General features: G+C 39.0%; 1 protein-coding gene across 1 annotated transcript in view; it reads left to right on the top strand.

Moving 5' to 3' along the window:
* Positions 1 to 2642: 2642 nt before the first annotated feature.
* ICOS (inducible T cell costimulator) overlaps positions 2643 to 19339 on the top strand; it is a 37812-nt gene continuing 21115 nt past the window's right edge. Inside the window, exons 1-2 of the mRNA XM_047873336.1 lie at positions 2643 to 2717; positions 17577 to 17712. Coding sequence (XP_047729292.1) covers positions 17655 to 17712 — 58 coding nt within the window. The 5' untranslated portion in view covers positions 2643 to 2717; positions 17577 to 17654. The remainder of the gene's footprint in view (positions 2718 to 17576; positions 17713 to 19339) is intronic.

The following is a 19339-nucleotide window of genomic DNA, read 5'->3' as shown; positions in this document are numbered from 1 at the left end:
CAGTTCAGCTCCCAACTATGGGTAACCTCATTTGTTCTAGGCTGATAGAGAGGTTTAGCTCTAGAGCTAGACTTCAAAATTACAAGTTGAAAAAGTCTGTCTTTGGTACACACAGTCTTTCCCCTGCCAGGATATTGTCTTCATGCTGATGTCACCATCTTCTTTATCCTTTACAGACTCTGTGCCTCTCACTGTTCTATCTTCCTCTATCATAAATGCTCTCTCAAGAGAGAATCTGATATCAGTCATGTATATAGAGGAGCAATTTTAACTTAGGGCAATTTACAGGCTATGTCTTCCTCATAATAGTGTAATGAAATGCTTTGTCTCCATTTAAAGGAAATTCACCCAGTAGTTTGTAGATCAATAGGTGAGGGGGCAAGTGAGACGAAGGACTTTTCCTTGCCCCATCCCTGAAGTAACAAGATGTAACCAGACACGAAATTCATCTCTTTACAAAATTGATCCTTGGGATCAATCCACTGTCACCACCCCCCCCCCCCAAAAAAAAGGGAAATAGGCAGTAAACACAGGTAGGAGTAACTGAGAAAAGATGAATAAAGAGATTATTTGTAAAGGTGTGAGCAGAGTCAAGGAAAGCCAGTAAGGGATGGATAGATATCCCAGGGCAAGCAACAACAAGCCATTACCACCTCTAGATCTGAAGGTCAAGGAGAGGGAATATTTATCAGAACGGAGACAGAGCTATAGCAGTAGCTACTAGCTGAGCTGTTGCTATGAGAAGGCTCCAGGACAGAAGTTACAGTTTTAAAAGGAGGACAGAAGTTACGGTTTTAAAAGGAGGTAGCTTAGGGAATAGTGAACCTCACTTTCCTCCTGCCCTACCGTCTCTTGCCAGAGCTTCGCCAGCTGAAAGCAAATGGAAACCAGAGGTTGAGGAAGTGGATGTGGTCTGTGAGGGCAGCCTCCCAAAGCACAGGGCAGGGTGGGCACAGTCCTTGTCACTCCATGTGATTCACCTCTTGGGAACGGTCCAACAGTGAGAACTAACTTCGGGCTCCTGTTTTCTCCTCCTCTGTTTTTAATGATGAAATGATTTAAAAAAGGCTTCCATTTATCACTGTCACTTATTTAGTCTAAAAGTCTTGTTATACATCCTTCTGCAATGAGTTTTCACACTGTGCCTTGAACACTTAGTTTATCAGCAGTATAAGATGAAGGAAGCATTTTCCTCTCTTTGCAGACTTCTGCGGTTTTTGTCTGTTCAATATTCCTTTTCCTCCTTTCCGGTAACAGCACCTTGGTTTTCCTTTAGGGGCCATTTTCCTCAGACTCTTAGTTAATGTGGTTGGCGTAGGGCTGACCTGGCTTCTGGACTCCAGGGCTAAGCACACGAGCAGGCCCAGCCAATCACAGGCCTGCATGTCCTTTGTCACGGGGATTATTATTATTATTATTTTTAAAAGGCATGTGCTCTGTCAGTGCATCAAACTCATGACTTCTGTTAGTGCTATCTACTCTTTACAAGCTGTCACTTTTGTAAAGCTGGCAGGAGGTAAGCCCAGAGTTCTTTAAGGTCAGGATGAAGCCAATACAGAAAAGAGCAGAAAGGAGATACAAATGAAGACAGAGCCCTGGATCTAGCTGTACCCGAAGTTCTCTTAAACTTACTTTTAATTTCATGAACCATTATTCCTTTTCTTTCCTTAGGCCAATTTGGGTTTCTGTCACTTGTAATAGAAATGCCTGACTAATACCTTCTCTGTGATCTTAAAAATCAATATTGCTTTATGTTGGTTTCTATACATATTGTTTATCATCCAATGGTCTGGGTTTAGTCCTGTGCTTCACTGTTATATTACAGGGATCGTGGATAAGCACTGTTGAAAGTACTTCCAGCAGCAGAAAAGTAAAATGCTGTGCAAGCTGTCAGCCGACATGTTTTGTGGGAATAGAGCCACCTATCCATTGTGAGGAATATCACTTGTTTGATGAAATACTGCAAAATGAAGACATGGGCCATCCATAGGAATATGTAACATTAATTTTTAGTTTTTTAAAGAAAATTTTTAATGTTTTTATTTATTTTTGGGAAAGAGAGAGAGACACAGAGACAGAGACAGAGCATGAGCAGAGGAGGGGCAGAGAGAGAGGGAGACACAGAATCTGAAGCAGGCTCCAGGCTCTCAGGTATCAGCACAGAGCCCGATGTGGGGCTCGAACTCACAAACTGTGAGATCATGACCTGAGTTCAAGTCGGATGCTTAACCGACTGAGCCACTCAGGCGCCCCAATTTTTAGTTTTTTTTTTAATACAATAGCAACCAGTCTACTGAAGCAATGAACATATAGCACATTTAGAAGTTGCTTATTTCTTATTGATCTTCAAGTTACATTAACCTTATTCCAAAGCCTCCTTCCCTCAGTCTGGGAAGGAGCAGAATAGTTCCTATTATGCTTTCTATTTGTTTGATATTATTTTCTTTCTGACCATACATATGTTTCAGCTATTTCCAGAGCAAGTTTTCTTTTTCTGTCCTTCTTTCTTTTTTTTAGAGAGAGAGCGCAAGTGGGGTAGATGGGCAGAGGGAGAGAGAGACAGAATCTCAAGCAGGTTCCACACTCAGCGTGGAGCCGGCTGCAGGGCTTGATCCTACGACCCTGGATCATGACCTGAGACAAAATCAAGAGTTGGATGCTCAACCACCTGAGCCACCCAGGTGTCCCTCCGGGGCAAGTTTTCAAAGCTGGAATAGGTATGTACTCTGTTTGTACTCCTCACATTACTGTTTTGGCTTTATCTGTTCAACACTAAACAATTAAAATAATATAATCCAATCTTTCGTATGATTCTAATGGCTATAAAGAAGATAAAACAACATCTAGATGGTTGGAGTTTGTGTAGACATAGCTTCACTTATAATGGTGGATACACATCTGCGTATGGGTTTGGGGTCTACTGGAGCTTCAACAGGGGCCCTGGTCTGTTTGGAAATATCTGAAAAAAGTGGAGCAGGAGCAGGCTTCCTGGGAAGATACCACTTGATTGGGAGACTGTGTGATGTGCTGTAAGAGTTCTGGTATTTATTATCAAATTGCCCTTAGAAGGCTGTATCAGTATTCACTCCTACCAGCTGTGGATAACAGTGTCCGTTACTTATTTCCTGCACTAAAGCTGAATATTAGGTTTTGTTTAAAATCTTTTAGATATCATTTAATATCCTTTATTTTTATTTATTTTTTTTTAATTATTGAACGTTTATTTATTTTTGAGACAGAGAGAGACAGAGCATGAATGGGGGAGGGTCAGAGAGAGAGGGAGACACAGAATCCGAAACAGGCTCCAGGCTCTGAGCGGTCAGCACAGAGCCCGACACGACACGGGGCTTGAACTCACGGACCACGAGATCATGACCTGAGCTGAAGTCGGACGCTTAACCGACTGAGCCACCCAGGCGCCCCCATTTAATATCCTTTAAATATCACTTAAATATCTTTGCCAACTTGGTAGGACAAAAATGTATGTCATGCTTTCCGTTTCACTTCTGTCTGCTTACTAGTGAGCTTGAACTTTTTCTTTTTAAAAAATTTTAAGTTTATTTTTGAGAGAGAGAGAGAGAGACAGCGAGCGCATGAGCAGGAGAGGGGCAGAGAGAGAGAGGGAGACAAAGAATCTGAAGCAGGCTCCAGACTCTGAGCTGTCAGCACAGAGCCCAATGCAGGGCTGAAACTCACTAACTGTCAGGTCATGACCTGAGCCAAAGTCCGACACTTAATCAATTGAGTCACCCAGGCACCCCTTGAACTTTTTTTTTCTTAATGTGGGTTTGAACTTTTGACTTTCTTCTTTTGTGAATTGCCTACTCAGGCCCTTTATCTACTTTTTAAAGTTAGAGTGTTCTTATAACGACATGTAAGAAGTTTTATATATTGATCATATTGGCCTTTTGCTGTCAGAGTTACAAATATCTTTTCTGCTTTCACCATTTGACCTTTATTTTTAGATTTTTGATGCATGAAAATTTGTGAGTTTTTATAAATTGTATTTATCAAGGTTTTTCCTTTATGTCATTTTCCCTTTGTTTTTAGGCTTACAATACTTTTTTCACCCTGAGATTAAGTCGTGTATATATGTTTCCAAAAATATTTTTTTTTTCTAACACGGTTGTTGATTTAAAAAAAAGATATAAAAGATAGTACACATGAGGAAAATATCCAAGAAATAACCAGGAAGGAATTTATCCTTCTATCTAAGCAGTTAAAATATACTTTTCTCATCCAAATTTTCTCCAAATTCTTTTTATGATTTTTTAAAATTTAATTTTGACTCAGGAATTTTGCCATTTTATATGAGGTTAGAGCCCTACTCTAATTTTTAAAAATAGTTGGCTAATTATTCCTATGTAATAAAAATACATATTTCCTCCACTGCCTTGAAATTTATGTGTCTATCATTTTTTAAATTCCTGTGTTATGTGGATTTGCTTCTGGATTTTATATTCAGTTTAGCTAATTCTTATACCCGTTCTTGGGGCTCAACCACTTTGACACTTCACATTATAGTCCGTTAATTGTTTTGGTTATTTTCAACTTTTTTCCCCCCCAAAAGAATTCTGAAATCATTTGGTAAAAAATTTGAAACTTGAAAAATCCAGTGGGTTTTTTGTTGGAAAAACATTATAAATTTATTTAGAGAAACGGATACTTAAAATCAGATGGAGTCTTCCCAATCAGAAACATTGTGTGCCTCTCCATGTGTTCACACCTTTTGTTATGTCCCTTAGTAAGTTTCATAGCTTTGATATAGACATGTATACTTGTTATTTTCCCCTTATAGTTTTCTAACTACTCATTTTTTCCCTGTCATAGAGAAAGTTACTGGCTTTTCTTGGATTTATTTTGTTTGTGGCTACCTGACTAAACTTATTAATCATAAGACCTTTTCGGTTCATTCTCTTGGATTTTCTTGGTAATCAACTACATAAAAACAAATATCTGATAACTGTTTCTCCTCTTGTAAAAAAATGTATAGCACTTGCTTCTTTTAAATATCTTTCTGAATAATGAAAAACGGTGGGGGTAGTACCTTCCTCCAACCCTTAGAGGATCCCTTCATAATTAAGCATGATTCTGTCTAGTGATATGAGGTAGAAACTTTATCAGGTTAAGAAGTATCCTTCTAGTTATGATACATTAGTAGAGTTTTTAAAATCATGCACGGATTCTGCATTTATTGAAGGTCTTTTCAGCATCCATTAAGATGATTGTATATTTTTCCCCTTTAAGTTTGTGAGAGATAGATTTTCTTATTATGCAATTCTTGCATTTTTGGGAGTAAATCCTATTTGGTACATTATTCCCTTGATAAACCATTGAATTGGATCTAAAAAATGTTTTATTTATTTTTGAAGGAGGGAGGGAGAGAGAGAGGGAGAGAGAGAAAGGGAAAGAGAAAGAGGGAGAGGGAGAGAGAGAAAGGGAGTGAGGGAGAAGGAGAGGGAGAGAGGGAGAGAGGGAGAGAGAGATAAAGAATGGGGAGGGGCAGGAGGAGAGGGAGATACAGAATCTGAAACAGGCTCCAGGCTATGAGCTGTCAGCACATGAGCAGGGAGATCATGACCGGAGCCAAAGTCAGACGCCTAACCTACTGAGCCACCCAGGCATCCCCAAATTAGATTTTTTAGCTTAATTAATATATTCATAAATGAGACTGGTCTGTGGATCTTCTTTGGGTTAACTTTGTTATTTTTTAGCATTGTCAGTTTTGCAAAATAAGCTAACATGTTTTCAGTCTTTACTTCTAGTGGTCCAGATTGAAGCACTCACTTGTAGAATATTTTGGGTTTAGCCCTTTTGTATGGGCTAGTTTCTTGGTTCCATTTTTATTTTCTTCCAAGGTTATTAGTCTGTTCAGTTTCCTATTTGTTTCAATTTTTCTAGATCCCAGAAAATTAGCAGTTTCAACCATATTGTGAAAATGGTACATGGTACTGGATGTTCTATTTTCTTTAAAATTAAAAAAAAAAAATCTTGGTGTTTGGGTGGCTCAGTCTGTTAAGTGTCTGACTCTTGATCTTGGCTCAGGTCATGATCTCATGGTTTGTCAGTAAGAACCCCATGTCAGGCTCTGTGCTGGCAGCGTGGGGCCTGCTTGGGATATTGTCTGTCCCTCTCTCTGCCCCTTGCTGTGCTCGTGCGTGGTCACATTCTCTCTCTCCCCAAATAAATAAAGAAACTTAAAAAAATCTCATCAGGATCTGTGTTTTCTTCGAACATTGTGCTTATATATTATCTTTCCCTCAAAGATAGTCTTGCTCCAGTTAATGATTTTTAAAATAAAAACATATCTTTTATTATGTATAATTTGTTTCCTAATTCAGTATTTTTTGTTTGTAAATATATATTAATTCTATGTCTCTACTTTTTAAAGGCTTAGTTTTTCTTTTGTATCTCTTGATCTAAATGATTAACTCATTAGTATTATTTCATCCTTACTTAATAAAATACTAAAGTTATATGATTATATTTTTGCCAGGTATAGCTTTGGTCATATCTAATATGTTTTGGCAAGTTGTGTTTTGTCATGTTTCCTAAGTTGTCTACAATTGCATTTTACTATTTACTCTTTGACCAAAGAGTTATTGTAGAGAGTGATTTTTGAAATTTTTAAGCAGACATCGTTTTAACACTTAAACTTTTCTTACTAATTTTTAATTTCATAGTGATCAAAGAAAGTGTACATCTTCTGCCTTGAATTATATTGAGGGTTTCTTTGAGTGAATCAATAACAATAATTTTTTTTATAAATATTCCAGATGTGTTAGAAAAGCAGATATATTCTCTAATAGACTAAAAGTTTAATATATATCTAATAAAACAACCTTTATAATTTGTTACTCAACTTTTATCTTTAAACTTTTTGCTTATTTGAACTCTCAAAGACTAAGAATAATCTCTTAGCTTTTCTGTTTCTATTAATTTTCCATATATTTCTGGCAGTTTTCATTTCTATATTTCAATGATAAGTCTTTATATTTGTATAAGAGTACTAAAGCTTTATTGTGATTTTACTTTTTAATAAATATAAAACAACTTCTTTGTCCTGAGTTTTTCTTTGATGATATTTTGACTCCATTTTTTATTTGTTACTGTTTATCATACTTAGACACATCTTTTTACATTTTCCCTCATTTGTCAATTTTATATTCAAGTGCTTTGCCTAACCTATCTGTGGCGGCTTAGTGTTTTCCTGCCAATTTGCATGAGCATTTTACATATAAAAAATATTAATTCTTTGCCTCTTTCTTATGAATATTGTTTCTAATCTGTTTGAATTATAATCCTTGATTTCTATGTGGAGAATTCTTTTTGAATCCAATCTATTAGTGTTTATGCGATTTCTTTTGTTGCTTTTATCCTTGGAATATACTTCTCCATAGTTTTTGTTTTTTATGTAAATTTTATAACTTTGCAATTTATATGCAGTTTATTTTGATGTATGCTAAGCTATAGATCTAAACAGATTTTTTCCAACTAGGTATCTAAATATTTTGGTGGCATCATTTATTAAATAACTGTTTCCTTTGAGCTGATACGAAATGCTGTTTTTGGTGAATACTAAGGATTGGCTTGCTCAAATCGCAGTCTAGCCTCCAAGTGTGCTTTCCTATAATGCAGAAGTGGGAAATCTGGGCTTTCTTGGGCTTTCTGGGCTTTCTTGCAGCTAAGGTTCAGATGTGCCATCACAGGACTTGTGGAATGGCATCAATAGAAAGACATGTGTTTTGCTAGCACAAATTATGGCAGAGGCAGGATAGGCTTAAGTGAGTTGATTCCTGAGCTGATAGCCTCCAACAGTGTCCATGGAAGCTTTTATGATCATGATTGGAACTGTGTAAGGTAGGGTCGGGGAATTGTTTTTAGAAGTCAAAATCTGCTTCTCCAACCCTTCTAAAGATTTTGTAATATCTGGTGACAAATCATTTTCTGGTCAAACTAGAGAGAATGGTTTCTGTTATCTGCAGCTGAACCCTACCTAGTATATTGCTTTTATCAAACATTAAATTTCTATATATCCAAGGGCCTCATTCTAGATACATATTCCTTTCCACTGAATTTTTTATCTTTGGACTGGTATAAAATGATCTAATTATTTTAACCTTACAATATGTTTTAATATATGGCAGGTCAGGAATAAAAAATATTTATTCTTCTGGATGAACTTTTGTATCACTGACAATTTCCTCATAGTCCTCAGCCCTGTTCCTTGGGGATATTGATTCAATCAGCCGTTTGAAGAAACTGCTCATCTTCTGGTCTGAGGTTCCGGGCTGGGCTCACAGTTTCTTGATAACTCTACTATAATGGGTACAAAATAATTCTAAGATTTAAGGTGAAGATTTTGATAATAAAGTGGAACTTGGGGCGCCTGGGTGGCGCAGTCGGTTAAGCGTCCGACTTCAGCCAGGTCACGATCTCGCGGTCCGGGAGTTCGAGCCCCGCGTCGGGCTCTGGGCTGATGGCTCAGAGCCTGGAGCCTGTTTCCGATTCTGTGTCTCCCTCTCTCTCTGCCCCTCCCCCGTTCATGCTCTGTCTCTCTCTGTCCCAAGAATAAAATAAAAAACGTTGAAAAAAAAATTAAAAAAAAAATAAAGTGGAACTTAATTTTCTTTTGGGGGGGCATTAATTTTCATTACTTTATAACTGCACCCAACAAAACTTTGTTTATATTTTTATATCAAATAACTTATGAAAAGCTAACATCAAAGAGTTATGGGGGCACCTGGGTGGCTCAGTTAGTTAAGTGTCCAACTTCAGCTCAGGTCATGATCTCGCAGTTCTGTGAGTTCGAGCCTCACATTGGGCTGTGGGCTGTCAGCGAATAGCCCGCTTCGGATCCTGTGTTCACCCCTCTCTTTCTGCCCCTCTCCCGTTGGTTCTCTCTCTCTCTGAAAATAAATAAACTTAAAAAAAAAAAGTCTCGACACTTCAACACATCTATAATCCGGAAAATGATCAAAGATTATGTGAGGAGAGGCTGGGTCTAAGATTCTTTGTATTTGCAATCTTTAGGCATAGGAAAATGTAAACTCTCAGAGAATGACATAAAACAAAGCCTCCAAGATAATTTTCTACAAGCCTTTGTTCGTTTGTTTCTTTCTAGACACTTATAAGAGCACTAATCTAGAAGCATATATGAGTTCTGATTTTGACTCTGGCATAGCTACTTTGAACAAAATACTCCACTTCTCTGGGACTTACTTAGGTTTCCATCCCTAAAATATGGGAATGGTAACTCTTCTGGGCAAATCATTGGTTTTCAACCTAACATGTAGGCATAGGCATCGTCTAACCTGTACCATGCCGTACAAATGTGAATTAACACATTATCTGTCTTTTACCTACCTTAGTTATCAAGACCTTCTGCTCTTCTTCATCTAACTTTTCAGCCATCTCTGATTTTTCTTGACCTATCATGAATCTAAAACAGTCACTCATTTGCCTTAGTTATCATCACTCATTTAATTTCCTGGTGAACACCACTAACCTTTGCAAGATCATGGCCCTTCTTTTCTTAAGTGGTTCAGCACTCAAGACTGGGGAAAACTCTCGTTATATGTAAATTTTCTATAGCCATTAAAGTCTCCTCAGGATACAACATAGTGATTAAGAAATAAAAATGGACATTGATTAAAAAATATGAGATTAATTTTATATGTCTTAAACTTTCACTGGACTTTTAAAATAAAATGGTTAATGAAAGCTATGAATTACTAGGCTGTCAAATGCTCCTGGGATTAGAAGTAGTAACAGATGTCTGGGCACTCAATACTGTATTGACTCCAAATCCCAGTGGAATTTGAGGCATGGGGATGTTGAACAGAAAGAACTTGTGAAAATTTGACAATGATTCTCAGGTTCATTTGGAAAAACAATTAGGTACCAATGGATATTTTTTAAAAAGAAAAACAAATCAGAAGCCTTGCCTGGCCAAAATTTCAAGTTTATTATTAAACTATTTAATCACTTTTGTCCTTTGTGCTTTAGGTATTTTGCTTCGTCATGCATAAGATAATTTCATAAAACCTTTGCTAAAGAAAAAATGTATTTTACATGCGCACACACACACACACACACACAGTATTTAGTTATTCCAGTGAGGAGAATGATACATGGTCATAGGAAGAGACTTCAAAAGTGCAGAAAAAGACAAAGGAAAACAATGCATCCTTTTAATTTTTTAGATATATATAATTTATTTATTTATTTATTTCAAGAGAGGGAGAGGGTGATCGGGGTAGGAACAGGGAGATAGGGGAGAGAGAATCCCAAGCAGGCTCTGCACTTGTCAGCGCAGAACCCAGTGCAGGGCTTGAACCCACAAACTGTGAGATCATGACCTGAGCAGAGAGAACAAGCGTTGGGCGCTTAACTGACTGAGCCACCCAGTGGCCCCAAAGTTTCTATATATTTTTTATTTATACATTAAAAAATTTTTTATGTTTATTTATTTGAGAGAGAGAGAGAGAGAGAGAGAGAGAGAGAGAGAGAATCCAAAGCAGGCTCCAGGCTCTGAGCTGTCAGCACAGAGCCCGATGAGGGGCTCAAACCCACCAACCGTGATATCATGACCTGACCTGAAGTTGGGTGCTTAACTGACTGAGTCACCCAGATGCCCCTTATACATTTTTATATAAATATTTAAACATTAATCTCATATACGTGTAATACATATAACTTGCCTTTTGCACTAATTATATCCTAAACATTTTCTCATGATTCCATAGAATCTTTGACTTGTACCTCTAGCAATTGCACTTTGATAGTGCTAGGCTCTACTAGAAGTGTTTTTTTTTTTTTTTTTGGCTTAAAAGATGAACATTTATTTTTCTTCTTAAAAACAAAACGCAGATTTTTGTTTTATGCCAGTAGGTGTCATCCGTTCACACAAAGCACAACCCAAGAAACCTAATATAATCTGACTTAACCTCCATAATTTCTAGCAAATTCCAGTGTTGTGTTTTAGCTTATCTGAGCCTTTTGCATGAAAGGCATTAGGTTCTAAATAGAAACTGGAGAAGACGCTACCTTTGCCCTTAGGGTGCTTGCAGAAAAGGAAAGAAGGAAAGAAAGAACAGGGTTTTTTTTTGTTTTTTTGTTTTTTTTTATATTTTTTCAACGTTTTTATTTATTTTTGGGACAGAGAGAGACAGAGCATGAACGGGGGAGGGGCAGAGAGAGAGGGAGACACAGAATCGGAAACAGGCTCCAGGCTCCGAGCCATCAGCCCAGAGCCTGACGCGGGGCTCGAACCCACGGACTGCGAGATCGTGACCTGGCTGAAGTCAGACGCTTAACCGACTGCGCCACCCAGGCGCCCCAGAAAGAACAGTTTTAAAATGGAATAAATTTCATAAACTTGAAGTTATTTTACATCCTAAAAAATATATCAATTACTGGGAGATGGGATTAAAACCTTACTCTGAGTAGCTGCCCAAAAACGGTCAATGATATTGTCATGTTTTTCTGAAAGAGGGTCACCAATCTCGATCCCGTGTGTAAAATTTGAGATGTGTCAAATATAATGAACTATTTTTAAAATATTAGAAATTTATGGAAAATGTGAAATTTAAACATTATAATTACTAGAATTTTTGGCAACATGTAATAATTTTTAAGAGCTTTCGTATCCATTAGATTTTGGTCCTCACACAAATCTTCTGAGGTTATAAATAAGTAAACTTCTGTTCAGAGAAGGTAGACATCTTGCTTAGGGCCACACAGCTGGTAAACAATGAAGTGAGGTCTAGAACAAGAATCTTCTGACTTTATATGGATATTTATATGTATTTATTGCCAAGTGAAAGTTGTCCTTTAAAGCAGAGGTTAAAAATTGATAGCCCCTGGGCCAAACTAGATCTTTAAGTGTTTTGTCTGCCTCCTATAGTACAGGATGAAAAAACTTAAATTTTTAAAATAAGTTGAAAAATTTAAAAATTGGAATATTTTTCATCCAGATGGAGCTTTAAATCTATCTGGAGAAATTCAGAAGATATTGTTCAATTGGACTCCTATTCCATTGTAGCACTGTACAGCTGGATCTAGTCAGCTGCTTCTCCTGTGTGCTCTCCAGTTTGTCCCAGTTTCCACGACTCCCTATTGCCTTATACCAGGTCCGCTTCATTCATTTGTTCCATCTGCCGGGCCCCTGTATGCATATGGGCTTGAGAGTCTTTTGAGTTTCAGTCTTTTGGGAAAGATTATGTACTCATTACAACAGTGCTATTATGCTTCAAACATTTGTTTTGATAGCCTTCACAATCAGGTTAAGAGTCACATAAGAGAAATTGGGGTGGGTATTTCAACCCACATAATATTTTAATTGACTGGGCATTATCTGCTTTATCATTTGGGTAGTAGAGTGTATAGAATGAGGGAAGCAAGAGACTGAAGCTTCAATTCTGGGAAGTATCAACATCAACATTTAGGAGGAGAGAGACATGAGAAGAACTGGCAAAGAAGCCCAAGCTGGAAGGGGTCTGAGAGATGGGTGTTAAGAAGAAGATAGCAATGTTTCTGACCATATATGGGGACCGTAGAGGGGCCTTGATGAAATGTTTTAATTAGGAGGCTAAATGTTTCCTTCTGAGAGTTAGACTTTATTCAAGACAGAATAGATCAGAGTAAAGGTATACAAAGTTGTAGCCTAAAAGAACATAATGGCCCTTGGTTCCGATAACTTAATCAGGAATGGGTGGTACTGTTTCAAGATAACGTATGTATAATATCAACATAAAATACTGTAGCACCAAATGATTCAGAGAGGTCACAGAAGGGAAGGATAGAGCATGTTGGTTGGAGTTGGCATTGTGGAGCTCAGAGATGGGAAAAACAGTTTCAATGGAATGATAAAGACAGAAATCAATCTACAGTAGAAGATCTGGAAGAAGATCTGGAAAGAAGTGAAGGGTAGAGACTGAGTGTGGACATCTCCTTCCTAAGCAAGAGAGTAAGAGATGGCAGAGGTTACAGGGTCTGAGAAAATGTGTTTGTATTTGTGAATGAAGAGATCCTAGCATGTTTATCAACCATAGGAGCCATAGGAAGGTGGTCCAGGGGCAAAGGATGGGACTGGGGACTGGAACCCTGGAAAGACTGAAAGGAAGGAGATACAGGGAGGTGCTTTATGGATGTTTTGAGCAATTACACCATCATCAGAATGAAGGCCTTGTTTGCCAAGGTGACTAAGTTGGGGTATTTTTGTTAAAAATATCAATAATAACACTTTATAGTCACATCTCACACTGACTGTTTTCACCCTTCCTGGAAATGTGCAGTTAGTTTGCTGGGCTTCATGAATTAGTAACTCTTAAATGAGAAATTATTTGGCTGTTAAAATGGAATGTTCTTTTGTTTGCTAGTTAGAGATGGACAAATGATTGGATGAGAGATATATCAGGATAATTATTATATGTATTGAATCAATTTCAGGGTGAAATACAAACATCTTGATATTTTTCTGCCCTCAAATTACGACTCAAAGAGCAAAGTGTTAATTGGTGATTCTTTCTGAGGTCATATTATCCCTTCAAAAGTCCAGAACTATTCACTCATTCATTCAACAAATAGTAATGGAGCTTCTACTATGCCCCAGGCAATCTGTTCAACATTGCAGGTATGGATGCGAAGAAGGCATCTTCTTTGGAATCTAGTTATGGAAGTGGTTGGTAGCGAATGGATCAAGAAAGGCTTCTTTGATGAACTGATGAGTGTGTAAGCAAAGGCCTGAAGAATGGTAGGATGATTTCTTCAGGAGAAGGGAGGTTGGGGTGCTGGGGAGGGGAAGTAGAGATGTGAAAAGAGCTCCTGGCAGTTGAAGGAAGAGTAGCTTGAGAAATTTGAGAAACACCATGTTATTCAATAAGGCTGAAGTGTTCAACGCAGAAGGAAGAAAGAGCAAATATGGCACGAGAGGAGGCCGAACTGGTGCCCTATTGCAACGGGTCTTGTAAGGAGTTTGGGCCGGATCTCAGACTAACAGGAAGCCAGTGGAGAGTGCCAAGCAGAGGAGCAAGGTGAATTAGATTTACATTTTACAAAGATTATTTAGTGCTTGTAATGTGGAGACAGATTGATATGGGGCCAGTGTGGGGACAGGAAGGTGCAGAGAGAGATGCTGGAGGCCTGACCTAAGGCAGTGACCCTGGCAAGAAAAGAAGAAAAACAACACGGCAGACAGCCAGGAAGTAGAACGTGGGGCTCATTGGTGAATTCACGAGGAGCAGAGGGGGCTGACACACAGGCTTCTGGCTAAATAAGGGCCAGGATGGTGGTGCCACTCGGAGGAGAAACCATCTTGATTAGGGACAACACTTCTCTTTCACTGCTTTTCTACTTTAGATTGGCACACCCAGTTTAGGTGTAGCACAGATAACCTTGCAAGTGCTTTTTAACCCCGTTGTTTGAACTCAAAGGTTCTGGTGTGTGGGCTCCTGTGCACATGCAAATATTGCCTTCAGTAAGTTTCAAGCAAAGCAAAAAAAAGACATTCACCTGTGGAACTTCAAAAAAGTAAGCACACAGACAGCATTACCAACCCTGGTGCCCACAAGTCGAGTAATAATAAACATTCCACTTTTAATGCAACAGACTTTCCACTCCCCACCCTCACTGCTGGCATCTGTACACACAAATCAAAACCGTCTTAAGTCATGGAATAAAAAATGAAAAAAAAAAAAAAGCAAACAGAAAGTGCTTCCTGTGGGGTGAAGGGAAATTTTTGCCCAGTTTATTTCCAGGCACATGAAAAGTAGTTCTGTATATTTAAAACCACAAGTAATTGTATTCTTAACTGAGATTTTTGAGAAGAGGCAGCACGGACAGGATCTCTCACAGCGGGTCTCTGACATAAGGCACATTTACATCGAGGCAAGGCCTGCTCACCTTTAACGTCAGTTACCTCCAAGTGTCTTACAAACAGAGATTGTGTTGGTTGGGAAAAAGCAGATTTAGAATAAAAGTGTGCATATCCAGTTGAAATGAGCTGAGCCACACCATGACGTGTGTTAACTTTTCTCCCCTTAAGCTATAGAAACATTGCACCTGATTTTTTTTTTTTTAGGAAATCTCTTTTGCGTTAAAATATTTTCAAACTTCATCTAGGACCTAAGCACCCTAGTCCCGCCAAAATATGAGGCCCCCAAATCATGTTATCAGTGATTTATGGGCAGATAAATGAAGACTGGCATGTGATTAGGGTGTGGTAATTAAGAGTGTGGGATTCAGTTTCGTTGGCTGGGTTTGATTGGACTCCATTACTTACTGGCTGTGTGAGCCTGCACTAATTACTTACTGTCTAACCCTCAGTTTCCTCATCTGAGAAATGGGAATAATAATGAGATCTACGTCACAAAGAGGCTGTGAGCACTGAATGAGATCACTCATGTGAAGTGCAATGTCTGGCACATGGGTAGGTACTGAGTTAAGGTTCATTATTAGATTTCTGCCCTGTTTCCCTCTGCGTAACTGCAGCTGAGTGCTAGAATTTGCGATAGCTTTCATCAGATGAAGCAAGAGCTTTCCAAACTCAGTTCCAGAGCTAGGCCACAACAAGGTTAGAAAAAGTCAATTATTCTCCACTGCCTCCTCTTTGCTGGAAAAGGACTCCAGTACAATGACGGCGGGTCTGGAGGCATTTCCACTTGATGCGTCAGGGAGCACGTGGAAGGGAAAGGAAGGACATCAGGGTAACAGGTTCCCAGTCGCCCAGTGTTTCCCGCTCAGGCTGGCTCAACACCTCAGATAGCTTCTTTCACACCCACTACTGAAGCTGAGGAGCCCTAGAAAAAAGTCTCTCGGGAAATCCGAGATTTAGGTGTGTCACTGTAGGATCAGCCTCGTACCTTACCCTTGGAATCCCTTGGGTCTGGCCGGGTATCCCTAGTTGCTCCTCTGTAGCACCAAACCTGGGTTCTGCTTCAAAGCCTGGACATTGGACTGAAATCTTGGTTGCCCTGACCTACTGACTTCAGCCTTTCACCTGGCTGTCACCTCTGCAGGCTGAGAGTGGATCCTGCCCCATTCATTACTCCCCAGAAACCCAGCCTGGATCCAGCATCTTGGAAGCTGGTTCAGACTTCTGGATGGTTCAGCAGGCTGTGGCCTGGATGGCTCTACTTGCACTGGTCAAGAGTGAGGACTCTGAGCCAGACTCTCCGAATCCTAGCATTGCCACTTCCTATCTGACTTGTGCCGGTACTTTATAACTCTGTGCCTCAGTTTTTCTCATCTGTAAAATGGCAGATTAGTAGTCCCCATCTCACAGAAGGATTAGGAGGATTAAATGAACTAATACACGTATAAAACATAATATAGGGGCGCCTGGGTGACTCACTTAGTTAAGCACCTAACTCTTGATTTCAGCTCAGGTCTTGATCTCATGGTTCGTGAAATCAAGCCCTGCATCAGGCTCTGCACTGTTGGGATACTCTCTTTCTCCCTCTGCCCCTTCCCCCTGCTTGTGCTTTCTCTCTCTCTCAAAATAAACAAACATTAAAAACACATAATATAAACACACATACATAAATAATCCAGATTAATGTAATGTTAGCTATATTCTATGTTTTATACATATTACATCTGTATTATTTTACATTTAGTTTTGTACATGTTTTGTGTTAAGAGAAGTATTCCATATAAACACTTACATACGTAAAAATCTCCTTATTTAGACAATAATTATTATTGTTGTTGTTATTGTCTGTTCTATCTCCCCACAGGGATGGAGAGACTACGGGTGGGCTTTTCAACTTTCTTGCTTTCATTTGGGGCTATCGATACAGAATTTCTGGTTTCTACAGACTGCTGTAATATGCAGAGCAGGGTTTAAGTTGGATTAACATGTGATCCATCATTTGGGGAATTACAATCTACAGTGAATGTGATATAAGTATTTGTCAGACCCTTCTGTCGCTCCTCTTCCAGATATATCTTCTATTTCAATTTCTGTAATAATTTCCTTTATTATTTGTCGTGTTTCAAAGGCTTTCTATCTCTGGAGCAAATAACACAAGACAGAAAGGTGTCAAAAAATAGGCTATTTATCATGTGGCTATTTTCACATCCTGTTATCCCTAATAACTATTTTTTTTAAATTTTTTTTAACGTTTATTTATTTTTGAGACAGGGAGAGACAGAGCATGAACAGGGGAGGGGCAGAGAGAGAGGGAGACACAGAATCTGAAACAGGCTCCAGGCTCTGAGCAGTCAGCACAGAGCCCAACGCGGGGCTCGAACTCACGGACCGCGAGATCACGACCTGAGCCGAAGTGGGACGCTTAACCGACCGAGCCACCCAGGCGCCCCGCCTAATAACTATTGATCAGTGGAGTAGGGTGGTTCTGAGAATAAGCATGGCCTCTGTCTCTGGTTTTATTGGAGCCAGGATGAGGGGAAAGTCTGTTCTCAAAATTATCAGCAATCCATGGATTAAGCTGAACCCCATAAGCAGCAATGCCTCTCAAATAGCCATTGACATCAATCGAGAGAGACACCTCCTTGCCTTGATGGTAAGTGTGACACTACATAAACCCTCACAAAACCCACTTCCTTTCCAGCAAATAGAAAACAGTTGAGAACATGAATTCACTGTCAGCTTTGAACACCGGGGAGGATTGTATCTGTTTCTGGCAAACATGAAGTTAGACCTCTGCTATTTCCTTCTCTTCTGCTTTCAAGTTGAAGTCCTAACAGGTAAGTGGCCCATTTAATATTTCTCATTAAGTTATGATTCAAATGAACATGAAGAGAAACCAAAGGTAGGAAAAGTCAGGCGCCAAATAGAAGGGGTTTCTGTTTGTTTTTTGTGTTTTTGTGTTGTGTTGTTTTTGTTTTGAAAGCAGCAACAATTACAGAAGAGCCCCAAGCACTTGGGCTCAGGGTGTCTGTGGCGGTGCAGCTGCTGAGAGCGTGGAGTTTGTACCGCTTCCTTTGATATTGTGTTTTAAGATGAAGAAAAAGGTTTCATCCGACCATTAAAATTTTAAATTACCTGCTTGGAGTTACCTGTGAGTGGATCAAGTCGAAGAGTGGCTTACTGTTCTCAGAGAAAGATGAAAGGCAAAATGACTTGTGTCAACTGAATGAAAATAAAATAGTCTTGGCATTTGGACTGGGAATTCTTTTTGAAGGAGGAAATAAAATGGAAGGGCTTTGGAAAAAAAAAAGGATTTTGATTTTCATCTTATCTGGGTGATCTTGTGTCAGATATGCCACAGGCTGCCACAGAGGTTTTATTTGACGCTAAGTGTCAGGGTCCCTCGAAAAGGCCAAGGAGTAGTGGATGATGTAAAAAGACTCCCTAGCCTCTGGAGACATTAAGGAAAAACAAGCGACCATTCTAAAGTCCTCAATTCTCTCTCTTAGATGGCGTATGTCAGACTGTTTGAACGATTTAAATAATGCTACCTACAACTAAATTAATAAACGGGTTTCTGCTGCTTTTAACTTGGTACATTTTTGTAATACTTTTATCCTTCACTCTGATCCATGTTCTTGAGGTTGGCAAAAGCAAAGTGAAATGACATTAAGTTGGAAAGTTCTATGAACACTGAAAGTGAAAGCAGAAATTTAGTAGGTATAATCTTATCTAGCTAGACATAAATTTTGCAGTTGTACAAAGAAATAGATTTTACTTTTCTCTCCAAAAAACTAAAAAGCAAAAGCGGATTGGTCAAATGTTTCATCCTGTGGTAGTTCAAGGTGGCCCAAATGCTCTTAAGTAACGAGGACTGAGGAGTGAACGATCAAAGTCTACTTACAAGTTCCGAAGCCAGCTTGGGACTACTTGCTTGTTTTTAAGGCCTTTTCCACAACCCAGTGAAATCTTTTATTGAACAACAAATGAATAGCTTTGGAATGGATATTTATCCATTCATTCATTCACTCATCTATTCATTCATGCAGCATCAAGCACTTGCCAGGCAGGAGGTACTGTGCAAGCTGCTGTTGAACAATGATGAGCAAACCCTTATCATCAGCCCCTGCTCTCATGATGCTAACTGAATGACTGAGACGTTAATCCAGTAATCCCATGAATTAGTGATCACTATAGCCAGAATTCAGAGGATGTCACAAAGAATCCTCTCTAGACTGAGTAGATACGGAGGTGGAGTTTGGAAGCGATATTCAAGTCTTTTCTGTGGACGTGGCACTTGAATTAAGATTGGAAGGATAAGAATAAATGGGGAGGATCGTATGAGAGTGAGGAAGAAGATTCCATACCAGGAAAAGAAGAAGTGCAAAGGAGCTGTAGCAACAGGAAATGAATTAAGGTCAGGAAACTGGAATAAGGTAGATGTGCCTGAAGGAGAGGGGTTTG

The sequence above is a fragment of the Prionailurus viverrinus genome, chromosome C1, assembly GCF_022837055.1.
Source record: "Prionailurus viverrinus isolate Anna chromosome C1, UM_Priviv_1.0, whole genome shotgun sequence".
Lineage (NCBI taxonomy): Eukaryota > Metazoa > Chordata > Mammalia > Carnivora > Felidae > Prionailurus > Prionailurus viverrinus.
Note: the sequence above shows the minus strand (reverse complement) of the source record. Positions and strands in the feature narration are given on the sequence as shown.